This window comes from Cotesia glomerata, linkage group LG10, assembly GCF_020080835.1.
Source record: "Cotesia glomerata isolate CgM1 linkage group LG10, MPM_Cglom_v2.3, whole genome shotgun sequence".
Lineage (NCBI taxonomy): Eukaryota > Metazoa > Arthropoda > Insecta > Hymenoptera > Braconidae > Cotesia > Cotesia glomerata.
Genome location: NC_058167.1, coordinates 15,581,285 through 15,602,131, shown reverse-complemented (window position 1 = coordinate 15,602,131; position 20,847 = coordinate 15,581,285). Strand labels below are relative to the sequence as shown.

The 20,847-nt window shown below is 25.0% G+C and overlaps 2 protein-coding genes across 4 annotated transcripts; one reads left to right on the top strand and one right to left on the bottom strand.

The window, feature by feature from the left end:
* The first annotated feature begins 909 nt into the window (after positions 1–909).
* Positions 910–4,158, top strand: LOC123272641 (tyrosine-protein kinase Shark). 3 transcript variants are annotated; one of them, XM_044739568.1, is made up of 12 exons: positions 910–928; positions 1,019–1,082; positions 1,150–1,287; positions 1,351–1,709; positions 1,886–1,970; positions 2,045–2,203; positions 2,266–2,471; positions 2,540–2,704; positions 2,779–3,010; positions 3,113–3,360; positions 3,431–3,835; positions 3,910–4,158. In XM_044739568.1, exons 1-12 carry the CDS (start codon positions 926–928, stop codon positions 4,105–4,107), a joined length of 2,262 nt encoding a protein of 753 aa, XP_044595503.1. In that variant the 5' UTR covers positions 910–925; the 3' UTR covers positions 4,108–4,158. The 3 variants fall into 3 exon arrangements, with proteins under 3 accessions (XP_044595503.1, XP_044595502.1, XP_044595504.1); XM_044739569.1 differs by lacking the exon at positions 910–928 and having other exon boundaries at positions 938–1,082; positions 1,351–1,455; positions 1,546–1,709; XM_044739567.1 differs by having other exon boundaries at positions 923–1,082.
* A 2,311-nt stretch (positions 4,159–6,469) lies between these two features.
* On the bottom strand, positions 6,470–15,956 carry LOC123272640 (mid1-interacting protein 1). Its single transcript, XM_044739566.1, has 2 exons — positions 15,101–15,956; positions 6,470–7,184 (listed from the first exon to the last, which is right to left on the bottom strand). The coding sequence occupies exons 1-2, from the start codon at positions 15,145–15,147 to the stop codon at positions 6,476–6,478; spliced, it is 756 nt and encodes a 251-aa protein (XP_044595501.1). The 5' UTR covers positions 15,148–15,956; the 3' UTR covers positions 6,470–6,475.
* Between the last annotated feature and the right edge of the window lie 4,891 nt (positions 15,957–20,847).

Below are 20,847 nucleotides of genomic sequence, written 5' to 3'. Positions count from 1 at the left end.
TATTCATATACACACATACATTTATAATAATATAGTTAGGTATTGCACTGTATAGATTCTTATTTACACATATATGTACATACTTAGTGTATATATTATTATTATTGTTGTGTTTTTTTTATTATATGTAAGTAGATGTAGAATAAGTGGATATAACATGCGTGACAACTTTAACTGAATTTTGTATATCTTGATGTTGGTACTCGCAAAGTTTACTTTTTAATTCATATAGTGTTTAACTTTTCGACATTTATTATCTTTGATTACGATCTAATTCAAATTAACTGTATTTACTCACTGTAGTTTATGGATTTTTAAATACACCATTATTTAGAAAGTTACACATGTATTTTCTGCATGGAATATGTATATATATCAATATTTACCGTTAAGCTTTTATATTTTTTATGTAATAAAAAAAAAAAAAAATAATCAATCCTCAGATAATTGATAAATATATAATATTATAATAATAAAATACATTTATTTTTATAATTTATACTTTAGTTGTACGCAATAGTATTTATTTATGAAAATTATAAAATTAAATACTTAGTATTACCAGTAGTATCGGAAAAAATAAATAAATAAGTTAATAAATATTGATAATTTATAATGAAATAAAAAATTGTCAACTTTTGTTAGAAATTATTTTAAAAATTCCCGCTCAAAGTGTTATCACGATTTATGTGATTTATACAAAAGATGATATTTGTATATATGCGTGACAGCATATGAGTCTGTGTGAGTAAGCGCAAGTATATACTACCATCAGTCCTATATCCTCCATTGTTGTTTTCAATTATTATTATATTATATAGATATGTAGAGCTGTCTATTATAAGTTTTCTCAACAGTTGTTGTATTAATTGTTGTTAATATAAGTATATATGTATGTATTAACTATTATTAATTATGTCAAGACATGGTAATCAGATAATTATTTAAACAAAAATAATTAATACAATTGTCAAGAGTTGATATAATATTTATTTTTATTTTGAAAATGAATCCTGAGGCTGATTTGTGTTGGTTCCATGGAAAATTGTCTCGCGATGACGCAGAAGGTCTTCTCAAAAATGGTAATGTCATTTTACTATTGTTATTATTATTTTTTTTATTAATGACTGTTTGTTTATATTATTTTAGAGTTAAATGAAAATGGTACATTCTTAGTAAGAGAAAGTAGCACATCAATTGGCGATTACGTCTTGTCAGTGCTTTGGAACCAACAGGTTCATCACTATCAAATTCGTAAACACAAAGAGGATGCATTTTTTTGTATAGGTAATAATTTATTTATTATAATTATATGTTTTATTTATTTTTATTTTTTTTTTTTATGTACAGAAGACACTGAACCACCATTACATGGATTAGAGACACTTATTGAGAATTATAAAAATAAAAAAGAAGGCTCGGGTTTAAATGTTAGCTTGACAAAAGGTTACAAAGGTGAACCACCACCTCCTGATACTCGTAGACACGGGAGAACTAATTTACTCCACCGTGCTACTGGTGAAGGAAACTACACTATTGTTTCAGAATTATTAAAATGTGGATATCGGAGTTTGGATGCAAAAAATGAATTAGGTCAAACAGCTGTTCATTTGGCAGCTAAAGATGGAATTGATGATATATTGAAAAAGCTAATTGAAAGTAAAGCCAGTGTTAATTGTCGTGATTCTGCTGGTTATACTCCATTACATGTAAGTAATATTATTATTATTATTATAATCATTTTTATCAATCATTAACACTTATTATTTAATAATTATATTTATGAGCTGCTAAAATTGTAAGAATATCAAGTACGTTTTATTTATTAATTTTTTAAACTAATTAATTAATTAATTAATTAATTAATGGTTTATTTAAAATTTAGTATGCTTGTCAAAGTAATTTACCAAACACCGTGAGATTACTTATACAAGGAGGCGCTAATGTTCAAGCGAGAAACACATCAACTGGTAATATAGATACTTAGTTTTTAATTAAGTATTATATTTAAATAAATATTATTAAAAATGAATAAATTTTTAAGGAATGGTACCGTTACATGAGGCAGCAAAAGCTGGACACATTGAAGTTATTTTAGCAATGTTGTCAATGAATGTTCCTGTACATCCTCGTACTGTTGCTGATGATACTCCAGCGGATCTTGCCAGACGCAATGGTCATTATAAATGTGTTGAATTATTATGTAAGTTTGTTAAAATATATATTATATTATTTGTTACTGATAAATTTTATTAAATGATTAAGGTAATTACGATACACCAGCAGCAAGAGAAAAAAGATCTGACTGGTACCATGGGACATTAAGCCGTCCTGAAGCTGTGAGTTTGCTTTATGAAAATGGTAATAAAGATGGAGCATTTCTTGTAAGATTTAGTGATCGTTCTGTTGGAACTTATGTCCTTACGGTAATGTACCACAATCAAGTATTTCATTATCAAATACAAAAAAAGGTAAAATTTTTTTAAATTATATAATTATAAAAATAAATAATATATTTAAATATTTTAAATTATTACAGGGTAAATATTTATTTATTGATGATGGCCCGTATCTTGATTCACTGGAGCACGTTGTAGAGCATTATAGATGTATGCCCGATGGATTACGTGGCCCACTTGTATATCCTATTCCTCCAAAACCGAGACCTCCGATTCCCGAAATGCCGCCTTCTATTTTTAATCCAGTAATTTCCTTTAATTATTTTATTAAAACCTTAAGATATTGATTGAAATAAAAAAATATTTTATGACATTTTAGAATACTTTGACAAAAAGAAAGGGTTCTGGTCCACGAAGTTTGCCCGCAATACCAGTAACACCAGCAACACCAGCAACACCAGCAACACCATCATCACAACTTGAATCGTACTTTCAAAATTTATCTTTTCAAATGGACATTAAATCAGCTACTACCGAGAATATTCCTCAACATTCTTCAGTAGATACTAATTTAAATTCAAACTTTAATTCCACTGCCTCTTATATTCATGGTAATTATATACTTTTAAAACTAATTTATTTATTTATTTGTTTTATATTTTATTTTATTTTATTTTATTTTATTTTTTTTTTTTTTTTTTTTTTTTTTAAAGATTTTATTCCTGGTGAAAATTTAATTCTACGGCAGGTTCTTGGTGAAGGTGAATTCGGAGAAGTTTACGAAGGAGAATATCAGACTTCATCTGGCAAGACTGAATCAGTGGCTATAAAAACGTTACGGGATTCGCATAATAATGTTACCAGAGAAGAATTTCTTCGTGAGGCACGACTTATGATGAATTTAAATCATCATTGTATTGTTAAATTAATAGGATTTTCTGAGGGACCACCAATGTTGATGGTATTATTATATTATTTATATTATTTATTGATTCGTTAATATTATTAATAATAATGATTATTTAATTAAGGTTCAAGAGTTAGTAAGATTGGGATCAATGTTGGCGTATTTATTGGAATTTCCAGATCGAATAAGTTCAAATTGTGAACTTAAAATTTGGGCATCGCAGATTGCCTGTGGTATGAAATATCTCGAAGATTTGAGGCTAGTACACCGGGATTTAGCTGCTAGAAATATTCTTCTGGCTTCAAAGCACCAAGCTAAGATTAGTGACTTTGGTTTATCTAGAACTTTTGGCTCTAACGATTATTACAGAGCAACTCAAGGTGGTAAATGGCCAATAAAGTGGTATGCACCTGAGTCTTATAATTACGGTACCTTCTCTCATGCCAGTGATGTCTGGAGTTTTGGTATTACACTTTGGGAAATGTTTACTTACGGAGAGCAGCCCTATGGTGATCAACGTGGTGTAGATGTAACTACATTTTTATTTCAAATTCTATTTATAAATATTATTTTTTTTTTTTTAATTTTTTTTTTTTTCAATAGGTAATCAAGTTGGTCGAAGATGGAGAACGGCTTCCTAAGCCAGATGATTGCCCCGATGAAATTTACAGTGTTATTCTCAGTTGTTGGTCGTATTTACCCGAAAAAAGACCAACTTTTGGTGAACTTTTTGAATTTTTTAGCCGTGATCCAGACTATGAAAATTTGAGAGATGTTGTTGCTACAACAAATCTTAGCTAATAATTTTTTATTAAAAAAAAAAAAAAAAAACATTCATCATTCTTACGACTGCATTTTTAAAAATAAATATTATAGGGAATATTATAATAAAATATACTACAAACAGATTTAACGCAGCGCGTAATTAACAGTTTAAATTAAAGTTTATATTAATTTGTCATTGCGCTTCCGCTGTTTGCAGTACATTACCGAATGTATTTATATGGCTTATAATAATTTTTTATAATAAACCGAAAATTTGAGAAAATTTTTTAATAATAATATATAAATAGATTTTTTTTTTTCTTTTAATTTAAACAATAAATTCAATAGTAGAGACATTGGCTTATAATTAATTTGTGCCATTTTTAAATGATTTTGTGAATAAAACTCTCACATGTATGTAAATATGAATAAAATTTGTTGTAATATAACTCTTTTAATGATACGCGTAATTAATACGTTTATATCGTATACACCTTTAATTAGGAATACATTTTTGTAGTTTAGCTGTGTTCATATGATAACATATCAATAATCTAACTTTTAAAATAATTTTAAATAAATTTTTCTATAACAAGTTTGACAGTTTGATAATTGATATATTTTTCTTGCATATAACAACCAAAGTCTGTGATTTTATCGTCAGTGAATAAAAAAAAAAAAAAAAAATTATATTAATATTATTGATTATTTGATAAGTATTGAAAAGAATTTTTCATTTAAATGAAAAGTATGTCGCAACGAGAATGAACAAATATTGCGAAAATGCTGATGCATTCTTAATAATCAAACTCATATATATTTATATATATTATAGACGAGTATCAATCATGACCATGACAAATTTATAAAATTTTAAGACTATTAGAATTTTTTACAAAAAAAAAAATTATTTACAAAAATACCAAGTCATTCAATTAACTTTTTTTTAGTTAAATTCTTGACATTGAAGAAGAAATAAAATTTTAATTATTTAAAGGTGAGAGATGTTAAGGAATTGTTGGATAATTAAATAAATAATAAAAATATAATTTTATAAGCTCTATTATTATTATTTTTTTTTTTATGCCAAATACAAAATGCAGTAAGTTACAAATCAAATAATAATAATAATAATAATTATTATTATTATTAATTTATCTTATAAGTAATTAAATTAATGAAATTTTTATTTTTTTGATAAATTTTTTTAAAAATTAAATTTTATTGGATTTCATTTAGCGGGTTAATTGTTGAAATCCGCTTTACAACTATAAATATATTTTTCGTATTTGATTAATAATATTTGCGTAATAAAAAATAAATAATAAGGGAATTCAACTCTATATATACATTATTGACACCCACATTATGAAATTTTTATTTGTCATTATTTTGTTTTATAATTATTTATTCGATTTTTTTTTTTTGTTTTTTTTTTTATTAAATATTTTATCAAGAGCAAGTCTTAGTATACAATTTATCAGTCAAGTATAAAGATACATTTATCATTATTTTTATAATTTTGTCAATAAACTCAATCAACTGATTGTATTGTTCTTTTATTTTTTTTTTTTAATCATTTAATTTTATTTTTTACTCTATTTAATTTGTTCTAGTTTATTTTATAAATAATTTTAAAAAACCAAATAATTATCCGTTGTATTAACAAAATGAAAAATAAAAAAATGACCATAATAATAGTAATAATAAAAGGGAGCAAGCTTAACGAGAGATTCACAATAATATTAGATTAATTAAATATGTATATCATAATCTTTTGAAAAATAATAATTTTGTTAGAATAAAATAATGAAATAATAAATTAATAAAAATATACAACAGGATTAATTTTGATAGTAATACTCTCTGTTAATTTATTAATTAATATAATGAGGAATTATGTTAAACATTTAATTAAAATTAAAAATATCCCACGTATTCACTCGCATATTATTTAAAAATTCAATGATAATAATAGTAATTGTTATACACCCGACTTTGACGAAGAAAAAAAAAAAAAAAAAAAAAAAAAAAAATCTTTTATATTTTTTAAGACAATAAACTTATTATTTTTATTTCTTCAGATATTATCCTTTTTAAATTATTAGCACATGAGATAATTATTTACTAATAAATAACTACAACAAACCTCCTCCTAAATATAAAATGAATTTTATTTAATCTATTACTGACATGTAATAATTGTTGTTATAATTATCATACAATAAATTATAAGCTTATATAAAGTTGGAATATTTAATAATGATTGTTACTTTATTAAAGGAGGAATGATTATAGGGGAAGAAGAATTTACTAAGAAATCGAATAAGTATTATTGACAGATGATTTTGTTTTTGTTGTTATTATCTAATGTATTTTTAAATAAATTTTGGGTGAAATAAAATTAAACGGGCCCACCAACATCAGCTTGATATCTAAGTGCGAGATATTCAGCAGCTTGGGTCATACGCTTGATACTGCGATGGAGACCACGTAAATGACGTCGAAAGTTTTCAGCAGCTTGATTAGCCAATCTGTCTGGCTGATCTTCACTCTCCAGTCCCGAATCATTTTCAACTCCCATGTCAGAATCGGAATCGCTAGAGCTCAAACTCGAAATAACAGAAGATGCACTCTGCATTGAAGTGGTACTTGGACAACGGGTGTGACCCAATCTAACAGCAGCACTTTCAACAGATTTTTCAGATCCAGTAATTGTCGATGGTGTTGGTGGTGATACTGAAGGTGAAGAAACTCCATTAGTAACTCCAGATTTAATTATTTGTCGACGATTTGTCTCTTCTTCTTCAGTCTCTTCGTCCTGAGCCTCAATACTGGACTTTTGTGACCACAGCAGCTCAACTTTAAGCGTGTTTACAATAGTGTAAAGACGATATAGATCGGTATTGGGCATTGTGTCCTTTATAGTGCTTTTTCCCTTTTGACATACCGTATCTCCAGCATCACCCACCGCTAGATCCAGCAATCTCGATGGCACCAATATTGTTTCATCCATTTCATTAACTGCTTTTACAAATTTCTCCATGCTATTTAGGATACTCGCATTACTGAATTCCGCTTCATCGTTCCAGGTTATTCTCCGCATTTGCGTTCTGCAATTAACAAAAATAAATTATTTTAAACGTACAAATGTTTGTTGGATCTTAAAATTTTATTTCACGTGATTTACGTTTTATTCATGCTTATAGTTAAGTAGTGACATAGCTTTCGATGAGTAATAAATAAGAAAAACCCATTATTTTTAAATTGTCGTTTTGACAGATTAAAAAATAATACTTTATGTTGTTAACTATTTTATAATTTTACTTATATACTAATATTTAATGTGTAATGTTCAATGACGTGTATAGTTATTAATATATAAAATACTTTTATTATAAAAACTCTTGTGTTGGTTTAATTTTTAAGAAATGAAAGATCCTGGTTAGCTTTGAAAAAAAGTAGCACGACCTCGAATATACATATAACATATACCCATTAACATGTCATCATGATAAACAAAATACTTCCGTGGGTTTTATTTCCAATGACTAAATAATTCTTACGAATAAAATCATTGTCATTGTTAGTCATATTGAAAATAAAAAAATATAAAAAATCTATTATGGATTTAAATTTTTAATATATAATATAAAATAATTTTATCAACGAAACATTAATTAAAAAATCAAAAATTAATTTTTAATTAAATAATTTATCATGTCCTGTAATCTAAATCTAAATCTAAATCTAAATCTAAATCATTGTTTGTTAATTAATTGCGGTTAAATTTCAATAATTAAAAAAAAAAGTTGTTGATAAATGATAGTTTAAAGTTCAAGAGTGACAGTAAAGTTATTAAGCATAAAGAGGGGAGGAATGACCTCGAGTTTGTACTTTTAAGAATAAAGAATTGAATAAAATAAAATACGTGATCTCTTCCGCGAGCGTGAGAACTTTGACCGGTTAGGTACGCAGTTATTACTCTACTCTTACGTTATTTATATTAATTATACTTTCAATTGTCATCATCATGTTTATATACAATGTTCAATTAAAAGGAGTTAAAGTTCATACTCTGCTTGAATATTTATAAGTAAATTAATAATTATTATTATTAAATTATGATGAAAAATTTTTATCGCTTTTTATTTTTAAATTCATAATTTTTTTTTTAATTTAAACAAATAAATCATTTGTAAAGAAAAAACATAATGATATCTGGATAAAGATAAAATTTAAAAACACACAGACACAATAAAAAGATTTACTTTTTAATTAATTCAGCCTACTAAATGTTCTGATACGCCTTTCACTTTTTCCCACATAATTTTTTTTTTCCACTTTTTGACTTTTTATTAAAAAAAAAAATATTTTGTCAAATGAAAATGAATTTCACAATAAATAATAATTATAAACGATTGAATTAATATTTATATTATAATGATGATATGTCCTCAATTTCTCGATTCTTTGATGTTATTAAGTGTCACAACAAGTGAAAATTGATTCAAGATCGTCGAAAGTGTCCTTGGAAGGTTATTTTAATTGATAAATATAAAATAGCAAGCTACGTTACATAATACATAATATCTACTGATAGATTTTATTAGTATAAATAAAATAATTAACTGGACTACAGAGAAAATTTTAGTTTAGTATAGATCAATATAATATAAAGGAAATATTTTTTATCGTCGGATAGATGTATTGATTATTTTATGATAAGGTAAGGGGTATGTGCAAGGTACGAATGCGTGTGGCGACGTAAAGACTGCCGAGGGATAGTTACCCAGAGTTACCCACCCCCCTATTATACACTCATTGTTATTATTTAAAAATAAAAGTCAAGTAAAGGGAATAATAAAGAAGATGCGTTTGCATTTGAGAATATAGAGCCAGCTGTAATCTAATAATTATGATATCATGTATTGTGCTGCTGGTGTCATCGGCACTTGACTGAGATAGTAATAGGTCGAAACCAGATTATCATATTATCATATTATCATATTATCATGCCGACGACCGTCTGATGAACCGTAAATTCAATAAGTAAAGTATTATATGTATATAAATCCAGTCTAACTTTTTTAAATCTACTTATTATTATCATCATCATCGTCTTCTTTGTTATTTTTTTTTTTTTTTTTTTTTTTTTCAAGTTAATTGTGGAAAAAGAGTATCGACTTTATTTAATTAGTATTGGTATGTATCGATTAAGGTCAACGATTCAGTCCATTGTTATCCAACCAGAAGTCTAATAATCAATATTCTATATTTAAATATTTAGACTGTGTACATATATATATATTTTTTTTTTAATAATAATTAAGTTAACAACACATGGTAAAGTATCTTAATAGAGGTTTATTTTTATTTGTAAATATAAACGGACTAGGTACATTTATTACTTCTAGGCTGTGCTATTACTTTTAAAAACTCAATAACTAAATATTATGCAACAATAATACTCCATCAGACATTATTACATTGGGATTCCATCCTCATACATTATTGCATCAACTTTACTTAACATCTAAACTTTTATTATTAAATGATTAAATGAATCGTAATTATTAATTTTATCATTTAGTTTACAAATGTTTAGATGCTCTTATTTGTTTTTTGATAAAAAAAAAAAAAAAAAAAATAATCATGTAAAAGTAAGTGACCTAAAAGTACGGAACAATTTTAAATTTTTAAATAAAATAAAAAAGATAGAGTCGTAAAACTATTTTACAAAGATAAAATATATATTGTATATTATATTTTTGCTAAATAACCTAGTCTACCTTGAAACGGACAAGGACCTCAAGGATGAGTAAGCGGCGAATCTCTTTCATCAAAATCAAATAATATATAGCATATAATTATTAGCTAATTCACATTCTCTAATACTATTACGGAAATTCCCAAGGTCTTAGAAAGGTGTCATTGGTTCATTAAATTCGCTAATTATTACAATAATAGCAATAATAAAAGTTTATAAAATATTTCTAGAACATTCTTATATATAAGTAAATTAAATCCAATAATAAAATATTTACAATTATTTACTGGGATCAGTTAATTTAACACAGTCTAGTCGGAGTAAGTCAACTTGTTATTACTTGTTCCATTTTAGCTGATTTATTATGGTGTGGTACATATAAATATCACGAGCAAAAATATATATATATATATTAGTAGTAGTAATTAAGTTATCGTTCACCAAGAGGCGAAGGTTACGCGAGAGTTGCTCGACCGTTTAATCAAAGGACGTTCTCTAGTTTCTGTCAATATGTTGTTGTTGTTGTTGTTATTGTTATTGTTATTATTATTATTATTTGTTACAGGTATCGCGTAATAGCAATTTCAGCGAATTACATACTATCTGATGGACTGGGATTTAACGTTACCAAGAGGTTTTTGATTAAACACTTTCTACTTTTACTTTTTATTTTGTTACCGTATCCGCCTTTAAAATAAAACCTACTCATCTCTAATTATTATTTTAATTAATCAATCATTATTTTTTTTTCTTTTTCTTCTTCGTTTATTTTTATTTTCATTACGCAATTAATTCATGTCAAACTTAAAAATTTATATATTTTTTTTTCAAATAATTTGTATGTATGTATATGTATGTGATTATAATATTACATTAAGGTAGTAGTTGCGTGAAAGACATTTCAACAGAAAATTATGAAATTTTTTTTATTGAAAGATAAATATATTAATAAATCACTACCAAAATTTCAGATCAATTGACCGCACCATTTTTGAGTAATTAATTTTCGAAATTGTATCTTTTACACGTAGAGGTATAGAGAGATGGTAAAGTTAGTATGAAATCTTTGGCCCACTCGAGTGGTACGTAAGATTTCATACTAACTTTACCATCTCTCTATACCTCTACGTGTAAAAGACACAATTTCGAAAATTAATTACTCAAAAATGGTGCGGTCAATTGATCTGAAATTTTGGTAGTGAATTATTAATATATTTATCTTTCGATGAAAAAAAATTTCATGACTTTCTGTTGAAATGCCTATCACGCAACAACTACCTTAAGACCGGAGGTGTTTCATCAGATATTATTTACTTACGATTGAGAGTGACCAACAGGGGGATAAATTCATTTTAAGAAATAGTTAAAATATATACATATAATTATTGAGTAGTATTTAATAACATGTTAAATTTTTCCGAGTAGACAAATTAAGATTTAAATATATATATAGCAAAGATATTAATATTAATATAAATATTTTAAGGATCTTACAAGAGTATACACGCACAACATGTGCTCTCGTAATAAATTTAATGGTGAGATATTAGAGAAAGGTAAAGATATTTCACTATTTCACTATATAATATTGTAAAAGTGTTTGACATACAACTAAACAGTATATCTTATAAATTCTATCTCCAAGGTCGTTACATTATACATTATACGCTCGCGCAATAAATGATAATAAGATTCTTGATAATGAAATAAATATTTTAATAATTATTATTCAAGTTTTCATAAACTGACCCATTAAAATACCTGTTGCACTAAAATAATATAATATAACTTTGCATTTCGTACATTTAAGTAATAACCATAATAATGAGAATAACTAAATAAGCTTTATCACTAAAACTTTAAAAATATATTTAACTAATTTATCGAGATTATCGTTATCGTTAGAAAAACTAATTATTATTAAATAGAATGCCTGTTGACACTGTCAAAGATTAAAAACATGATTTCTTAGTTATTTTTTTTTTTTTTTAAATAAAATAAAATAATAATATTAATTAATTTATATTCATAATAACCAACAGCTGCAGTGAATAAACATCAACACATTTTCATTAATTATTATATTATCAATGGAATTATATTTTTTAATTTCAAGTCTCGCCAATTATTTATGTTAATTTTAATACAACTACGTCGTAAAAAAAATATAAATAGATTTTTTTTTAATTTTATTTTAAATATTTAATATATATATATATATATATTTATAATAGTATATGATTGCTGTATTGGAAGTTGCCAAACTTGCTAAAGTAAAAGAAAAAAATAATTTTAAAAATTAGCGGAAACATATAAAGAATAAATAATAAAACATATACATAAGTAAAAGCGTATTACGTAATTGTATAATTGTCGCGCGGTTTAGAGTACACATGCACTAAGTAAAGAGTACAGTGCAAGTCTGAGAAATTAAATTAAATAAATAAATAAGACAATTTTAGCATCAAAATTCCATTAATTTTATTTTATAATATAACATAATTTTACGATTTTTATCGAAGAATAACTAAATTTTTAGTTTATCTCTATTTATTTTTCCTATTCGGTCTTATTACCAAGTTTATTACAACGTGACAGCTGATAATACTTTTCCGATCATTTTGACCATGTGACGTGTTAAAAATGATAAAATTATCCATCTATTAATTATTTGTTATATTTTAAATTATTTAATATTATTTTTTTTTCTCAGCTCCAATCTACTCGATAAACATATGTCATTTAATTATTTAATAATATTACGAGATAATTATTGTTTATAAATGAGTTGAAAGTATTGATAATCCTTTATATATATATATATATACATGGCAATTTTAATAACAATAAAAGAGATTAAGTTTATATAAAATGGTTCATTCATTTTTCGACGGAATGATATTTATTTATTTATTTATTTTTCATTATATAATAACTAAACAGATAAAATATAAATTATTTTTTGTTCGACTTGAATATTTTATATAAAACGATAAGGAAAGTCGCGTGATGTTTTTTATATAGTTGTAGTGCGATAACTAATTGACTAAATTATTTAAAAAAACAAGAAATTTAAAAGCATTACCGAACATTATTTTTTCGTCTCAAATACTAAGTATGTATTTACCTATCTACAGATATACCCATTGTGGTATTGCGTCATTGGAAATTCGCATGACTGTTAAAGATACATACCAATACGTAATATTTTTTTAAAGGAGAATTATCTTTCCGGAAAATAAAATAAAAAAAAAAAATCTAGCAACTAAGATGATTGCAGCAGAAATTTAAATTTACTACCGGGTTGTTAACAACCACTATCTGACATACAACAACCTTGTATATACTCGGTATTTATTAAATCCCTTCCTCTTGCTATTTAAATATCATATCACCCTTAAACTATTATATCACACTGTAATTACGATAAAAAAATAAAAAAATAATTTCAATTATAATGATAGCCTATAGCTTCCCCTTTATTCATTAAAGAGTTTCCCATTCGTTGAATGACCAAGTTTTTCTCGGAGAAAGTATTTTAATAATTTTATTTAAAAAATATAAATAAATACCAGCGTAAATTATTGTCAAAGTATTGTTATTTAAATAAATTATTTATATTTATTTTTAATAATTAACAAAAATTCTAAATATTTGGGATCGTATTATTGAATAAATGTAAACAATAATGTGCTAAATAATATCCATACTAACTATATAGGTGTATTGGCCGACTTAGTCTTTCTATGTGCTGCTGCTGCTGCTGCTGCTGCTGCTGTTACATATCATAAACCGTTAAGTGGGACAGGGCCCATGCCGATATATAATATTTTTTTATTATATTATTATACTTTTGAACCTTTCGATGATACTACAAGAAAATATCGACTAAGTAATGATTTAAGGATCCAAAATAATAATAAATGTTTAAAATTTTCAATTTTTACCTGAGCCCCAGACTCTCTACTATTTATTGTCTACTTTTATTCCATAACTAATATATACTATTATAAAATATTTAAAATCATAAAATTCAAAACTAATAATTTACAACTCCATAAATTAGTTATTATGTTGATTATTATTATTATTTTTATAAAATGAATAAAGTTCAGTGATGGCATTTTCACTGTAAGAACTTATTACTTATAAAAAAAAAATTATAATCGTTAATTTAAATATTTAAATAGGATTTTGTAAGTTTGTGATTGGATTTAAAATTCATCTGCAAAATTCAAGGTGAGAAAAATGAGGTTAAGATGAATTCAATATCAAATTACGGTTCCACGTGGGCAACGCCAATAAACTTTTTTTTTCTATCTAAATCACGTTCTTAAATCTTAAATTATAAATAAATTTTTAAGACAGCATTTTATAATGTCGAGTATCGGTAATGATAATGATTATAATAAAAATAAAAATACCAGTAGTAATAACTCATCGAGTTAAATTATCAATCACGGAATTACTCATCAATTACTCCAACAATTTGTTGATAAATTATTGAACTTGGTCATTTTTTTTCAGAAATTGATTAAATTTAAAAAAAAAGCTTTTAAATAATTATTTTGCTATCGAGTCTTTTTATTTTAATTTAAATATTTTGTTAATTTTGGTAAAAGTAAAAGAAAAAAAATTTTAAGTGTGTATTAGATTAGTTCAGGTAAAAACAACATTCCAGGTAAGATACACTACTGCAATGCTTTTCCAAACGGAATTCTTGTGTAACATAAAAGCTAGCATTTTTTCTAAATAATTCTCAATCTAACTTTATCCCAACAAACATTTGAATAATTACTCTGTGGGTCATGAAAAAGCCGTTTTATAAATTTTTTCCAAATGACGCCCACCACTAATATAAGCTTTTAAGGTCTCAATCAACAACATTCAAGCTACGTATATAATATACTATATATATTATATATAATATAATAGTTTTAGGGATACACTATGATACTTAAAATGAATTTAAAAGTATATCTCATAAATCGTGAGAAAAAAAAAATAAATATGAGCTTGGGTTATAGATATATACTGTCTCAATAAATCGCCAAGCCGGTGAAAATAAAATCTTTATACCAAAAATCAATAATTTAATTCTGATGAATAAATTTAATTACACAAATTTTGTTATTATCATCACTATTGTTATAATAAAATAATAGAAACGAAATTGGAGTAGAATATTTTTAAAACTAAATAGGTAAATGAAATAAATTTATTGATGTGATTAAATAAAATTGAAATTATGAAACTAACCTGTTATTTTCCACACTCGTTGACAAGTCACTACTGTAGTTAATCATCACACTATTATTTATTGAAATATATAAAACGTAATGATGTTGTTGTTGTTGTTGTTATTATTATTATTAATTAATATTATTGTTTTAAAAATTATTAATTCAATAATAAAGACAATTTTGGATTAATAACGACACTTATTCGATTAATAAAACCAGATGTGGAAATTCACTGGGCTATCCAAAAAGATTTTATTTTATCAACGAATACTGTCGTGTTTAAAAACTTTGTTTAATTCAAATTATATATATAAATATAATTATAATAATATTTTGTTAAACTGATATTAATAATAATTAAAATGGTAGATTAAAGTGAGCACAAGAAAACCAAACTCTCACGTACAAGGCTCAAGACGAAGTGACCAACTCTGGCTTTGGTTGGCTTTGCCTCTGACACGATTACTTCGATTCGAAATTATATGTATAATATGTATATGTATATTTTCTCAAACAAATGACATGGGTGTCGGACTCTGTCAGAGTGTATGTGTGTGTGTGTTACTTGCTCCACTCTTGATCCAATACAACCCAATAACTACTATACTATACTCTACACTGTATGTACTGCTATAGGTAGATACGAAAAATTTTAAATATTATTATTAATTAACAGTTTACTTTTACGTATACTCGTGTCGGTTCTTCCACATTACCAGTATCAACAAAAATATCAGTTGTTGAATATAATTATATTTAAAAATACAGTATCCGTTGACGTTGACAGAAATTTTATTTTAAATTAATAATAATAATAATTATTATTATTATAAGAGAAATTAAAAAAAAAACCTGCGACATACAACAACAAGAATACAGAACTAGTGTTTTAAACCGACAGGCATATGGAGCGCCACTGCGGATGCTTTTATAAACCGAGAGAAAAAAAAAATCAATGGATACCCTTAAACGAGTGGGGGCTTATGCTTATCGACTTTTAAATAATTTCCTTTTGCTTCTATATGTTGACGTTTTAAAAAAAAAATTAATCCACCTACCCACGATTCTTATTGTTATCAATTGATCTTTGTACACTTTCATGTAATTACTTTTTACTGATTAATTATTTATTTTTTTAACAAGACTTTTAAATTACCCGGTTAATAATGAAGATGGCGTTAAAGTCAGATGTGGTGTATTTTTTTTTTTTTTTTTTTTTTTTACATTACATACTTTAAGCGCGTGTGCGCAACTATTGTACGTTTGTCAATGGTTAAAAATAATATACACGTGTATTATGAGTATATTGTGTGTATGTATGTGTATACACATCACTTCCCCCCACTTTAGGTACACTTATATTAATACAAAATCGTACCACAATGGAGAGTTGTGATTGGTTTAAAATAAACACGCGAGATCCGCGCGCATGCGATTGTATTCAATTTTTGTATTTTCTATGTAGCGTAGTAACGTACAAACGTATACTGTACAATACAGAATACGCATCGTTTAATTATCGTTGTTGTAGTTGTCAGTATTAAACTATTCTCCTACCTGTAGTCGTATAATCGTCTAATTGAACCTCAATATATTTTCAGAGGTACATACATACTTACTACGTCAATTGAGATTACAGCGACTTTAAACTTATTACTTGCATTACTTGTTGTATTGTTTTTTTTTTTTTTTTTTTTTTTGTTTTTTAGCGAGCGTTATTTCGGCGCACATTTTGATTTTTTAGTTAGTATATATTTACAATTATTGCTTCAGTACAAGTGTACTCGGCATAATAACTAAAAATATAATATAAAAACTAATATTATCAGCTGATACTTGTCACCTGTTACCTGCTGTTCATGACGTAGCCTTTATTATGTCGTACGTTCTAGTAAAAACGCTATCCCTGTTTAAAATTTCCAATAGGATCCCATCAAAAGCGACAAAAGCCACTTAGAAACCAATAAAATTTATGGGTCTTGTCGCTTTTGATGGGATCTTATTGGAGCTTTTCAACAGGGTATGTCTCTATTACTATGACGTTTTTCGTATAGTTTTTATAATCAATTACTATTATTATTATTATTAGAGTCAACGCTCTTTGTATTTGACTCGCCCGTACAGGACCATTCTCTGTATTTGACTCGTCCTTGTCCATAAGAGCTGCGTAAAATCGTCAAATACAGAGGAAGAATGTGGTCAAATACAGAGAGCGTCGACTGTATTATTATTATTTAAAATCTTTCAAATGATTGAATTTAAACTAATTGATAATATTATTATTTATCATAATTTTTAACTCGAATGTTAAATCTTTAATTACGCAATTTCTTATATTATTAATATTAAATTTAACCAAATAATAAATACCTATAGTTTAATCAAATAATGAAGAAAAAAAATTTGAATATTCGAGAGAATATTTTTTGTCTACATGCAAATGTTATAAATACTCATAACATGACTTGTAACAAAGACAATAAAGAGAGGCAAAAAGATTGTTCAGTAATTTTGTGGAAGATTTTAAAGGCTTGAGTTTAAGATTTAAACTTGAACTGTGAATAGTAATGCAACCAATTACTTGTCGTAAGTACGGTATGACGTAAAGCATGCGACCGGAAATAAATATATGTATATGTTTTTCTTTACTAAATTTCAATGAATTCCAACGACGTACGTTAAACCTTGAAAGTTGATCGAGTTAATTTAACGAAATTCAATTAATAAAATATAAAATAAAAACAATGCTTTTTATATGCATGATCGATTGATCAATAAATAAAACCATTGTAATTGTAATAGATTTTATTTGTTGTTGGATCACCATATTTTTATCTAACTTTTCTTTTATTTTTTGTTTGTCGATAAAGAAAAATATTAAATTACATTGTCATATATATCGACTGGACATCGGACATTGTACGGAAGTTTTAATTACTGATTTTATTAAATGGAAATTTTTATTAAGATATGTCATTAACATTGTAAATAAATTTAAAATTGACATTTTTAATGATTTTTATTCTTACATAAAACATATAAAAAAAAATTAATTAATTATTCGAAAAATATTATCTCACATTACCGAGATATATTTTTTTTTTATTCGTTAAAGACGTTAAAATACACGTGATGGTTAAGCTTCGACAGCTGATAATGATTATTAATCGCATGTACTAATAACATGCATACACAACAAATCAAACATTTAATCTTCATTGATCATTAGGTGTACTATAGAAACCTCTAGAAAAATTAAAAATTAAAATTATTCACGACGTAACTACTTATTTTACGTATTTTCCCACGTTGTTAAAATTTTTCCTTCAAACTTGTTAATGAGAATAATAACTTTTTATTATTCAGTCATGTATAAGATTATTATTATATAGTATTTTTCCAATAATAACAAAAACTTTATTCTGACAATGATGATGGATTATTATGAATTATTATTATATTATTAAAAGTATTATAGGGAAAATTTTTAAATAGTTTATATAAAAAAAAGAAAAAAACAAAATGGTGTAATAAGATGATGATGTTCACGTGGGATCTGAGTTGTTCGCCATGTGATTCTGATAATAAGTATTTTAAATCATTGTATAATATATAAATAATTTCTTTTCACGATAAATTAACGGGTCAATTGACTTTAAACATTTAGCAAACTCAAGTAAAGATGGAAAGATTATTATTATTATATATATTATAGATACCAGAGTTAATTAAAATATCTACTTATCTAATATTATTTAAAATAACTTATAGATAAATAATGATTGTTTTTTTTTTTTTTTAATTATACGTAGAGTGAGGGCAAGAAAGTAAAAAAAGAAAATTTAATTGTCATTTTAAACAATCGTCTGGTGAAAATAAATATTAACATAATTTGATTATTTGCAATACAAAGTACTTTGTGAGAGAGAATACGATCAACTAATTAAATAGTTGAGTGTAAAGGTCAATGACGTATGCACAAATTGTTTACTGTCATTCAGAAATGTGAATTACTTAATCAATTAAATAACTAATTTCATTGAAATAAATAAATAATAATATTATTGTTTTTGAATTAACAAGCTAATTGATTTTGTAATTATTAATTTATAAAGTAATAATGATTATTAATTGTAAATATAATCTATAATTTAAATACTTCCGACAATAACGATAACACCAAGTAATTATTGTACTTTTATAAATTCATTTATTTATATCATTAAAATAATTTTAATATAAATATAAATAATATCAGCTGATAATTAGACAATTAGACGAATAAAATAAATTATTCAATGTTTAACTAATTTTATTAGTGAAAAAGCTTTTTCGTAAAACAATCAAGTACATTCATTTTCAATATTACACAACGAGTACACGTCGTAATCTCAATCGTTCATTATTATTATTATTATTTATTTATTTATTAGATTACCTCTTACTTGATGATTTTTTTGTTCATGTTGGTTTAAAATTTTTCATCTCTTGACGTGTTAAAATTTTTTATTATATATGTATGTATATAGGTGTACGCACAATATTATCGAGCGTACACATGTGTATTAAACATGACAAATGATTAAGTATGATAAATATCATTTTTGTGTATCAAATAATATCAATTGTATTGTTAATGAAAATAATAATAAAATATTAATGGCACAGGATTATTAATTAACTAATTAATTAATTGATAATCCGTATCCATCATCAGGCATCGGTTGAAAATTTTATTGATTGATTTTTTATTTAAAAAATCTTCTTTTTATCTTTCATTTTATTTATTATTATTAATATTATTTAGCAATTATTAATTATAAATTTATTTGCACTTGTGTGTCAAATTTTTGAAATTATAAATAAATATACATAAAAAAAAAAAAAAAAATAAAACACATCATCGATTCATTCATAAAAAGTCAATTGATTAAAAAAAAAAATAATTATAATTGAATAAAAATCTATCGCATTTTTCACCTCATATTTTTTTCTTTCTCATCATAAATCATTTTATTTTATTTTATTTTTTTTTTTGTTTTCATATAATAATTGACTAAATTGTAAAGTTTAATAATAACTAGAGAGACCGCCAATGACGCATTTTATTTATTTTTTATTTTCTATCAAATTGCGAATACGCTTATCTATAATTTTACTTGTAATTGTCGTAATTATTATTATTATTATTATTTTAATATGATTTTTGTTACAGCAAATGTATTTACAAAAAAATTTCATTCATTAATGTGAAAATTTATTGTAATTTAATAATTATTATTTTTAATTAGACTACCTAGTTATTAATATTATTAATTTGAAACTACAAAAATGTCATATAATCATATAATCAGTCATCCAGTTTCGATATCACCACTCATGTATACGAGCGCCGATTGTTATTATTTTTTAGTCAAGGAAAACTTTTGATAATCATTTATTTTTTATTATTATATTCATGAGACCATTATCCTCATTATATTATTATTATAGTTAATATTAATTTTATCATTTTCCTCATTGTTTTTTCAAGTAAATCACACACATAAAACAAGTTATTTATACCACGAGTTTGGTGTTTATACCGAAACTAAAATCTAATGGATGCCATTAATCTTAATTATCTTAATAAATATTTACAGTCCAACACAATTAATTAAATTCCATTCCGAGTGATATCACGGTTTATTTTTTATTATAATATTTATTATTATTATCTAAAGATGTAGAAATCATTCATTGTTAAGATCTATTGCATGTTCA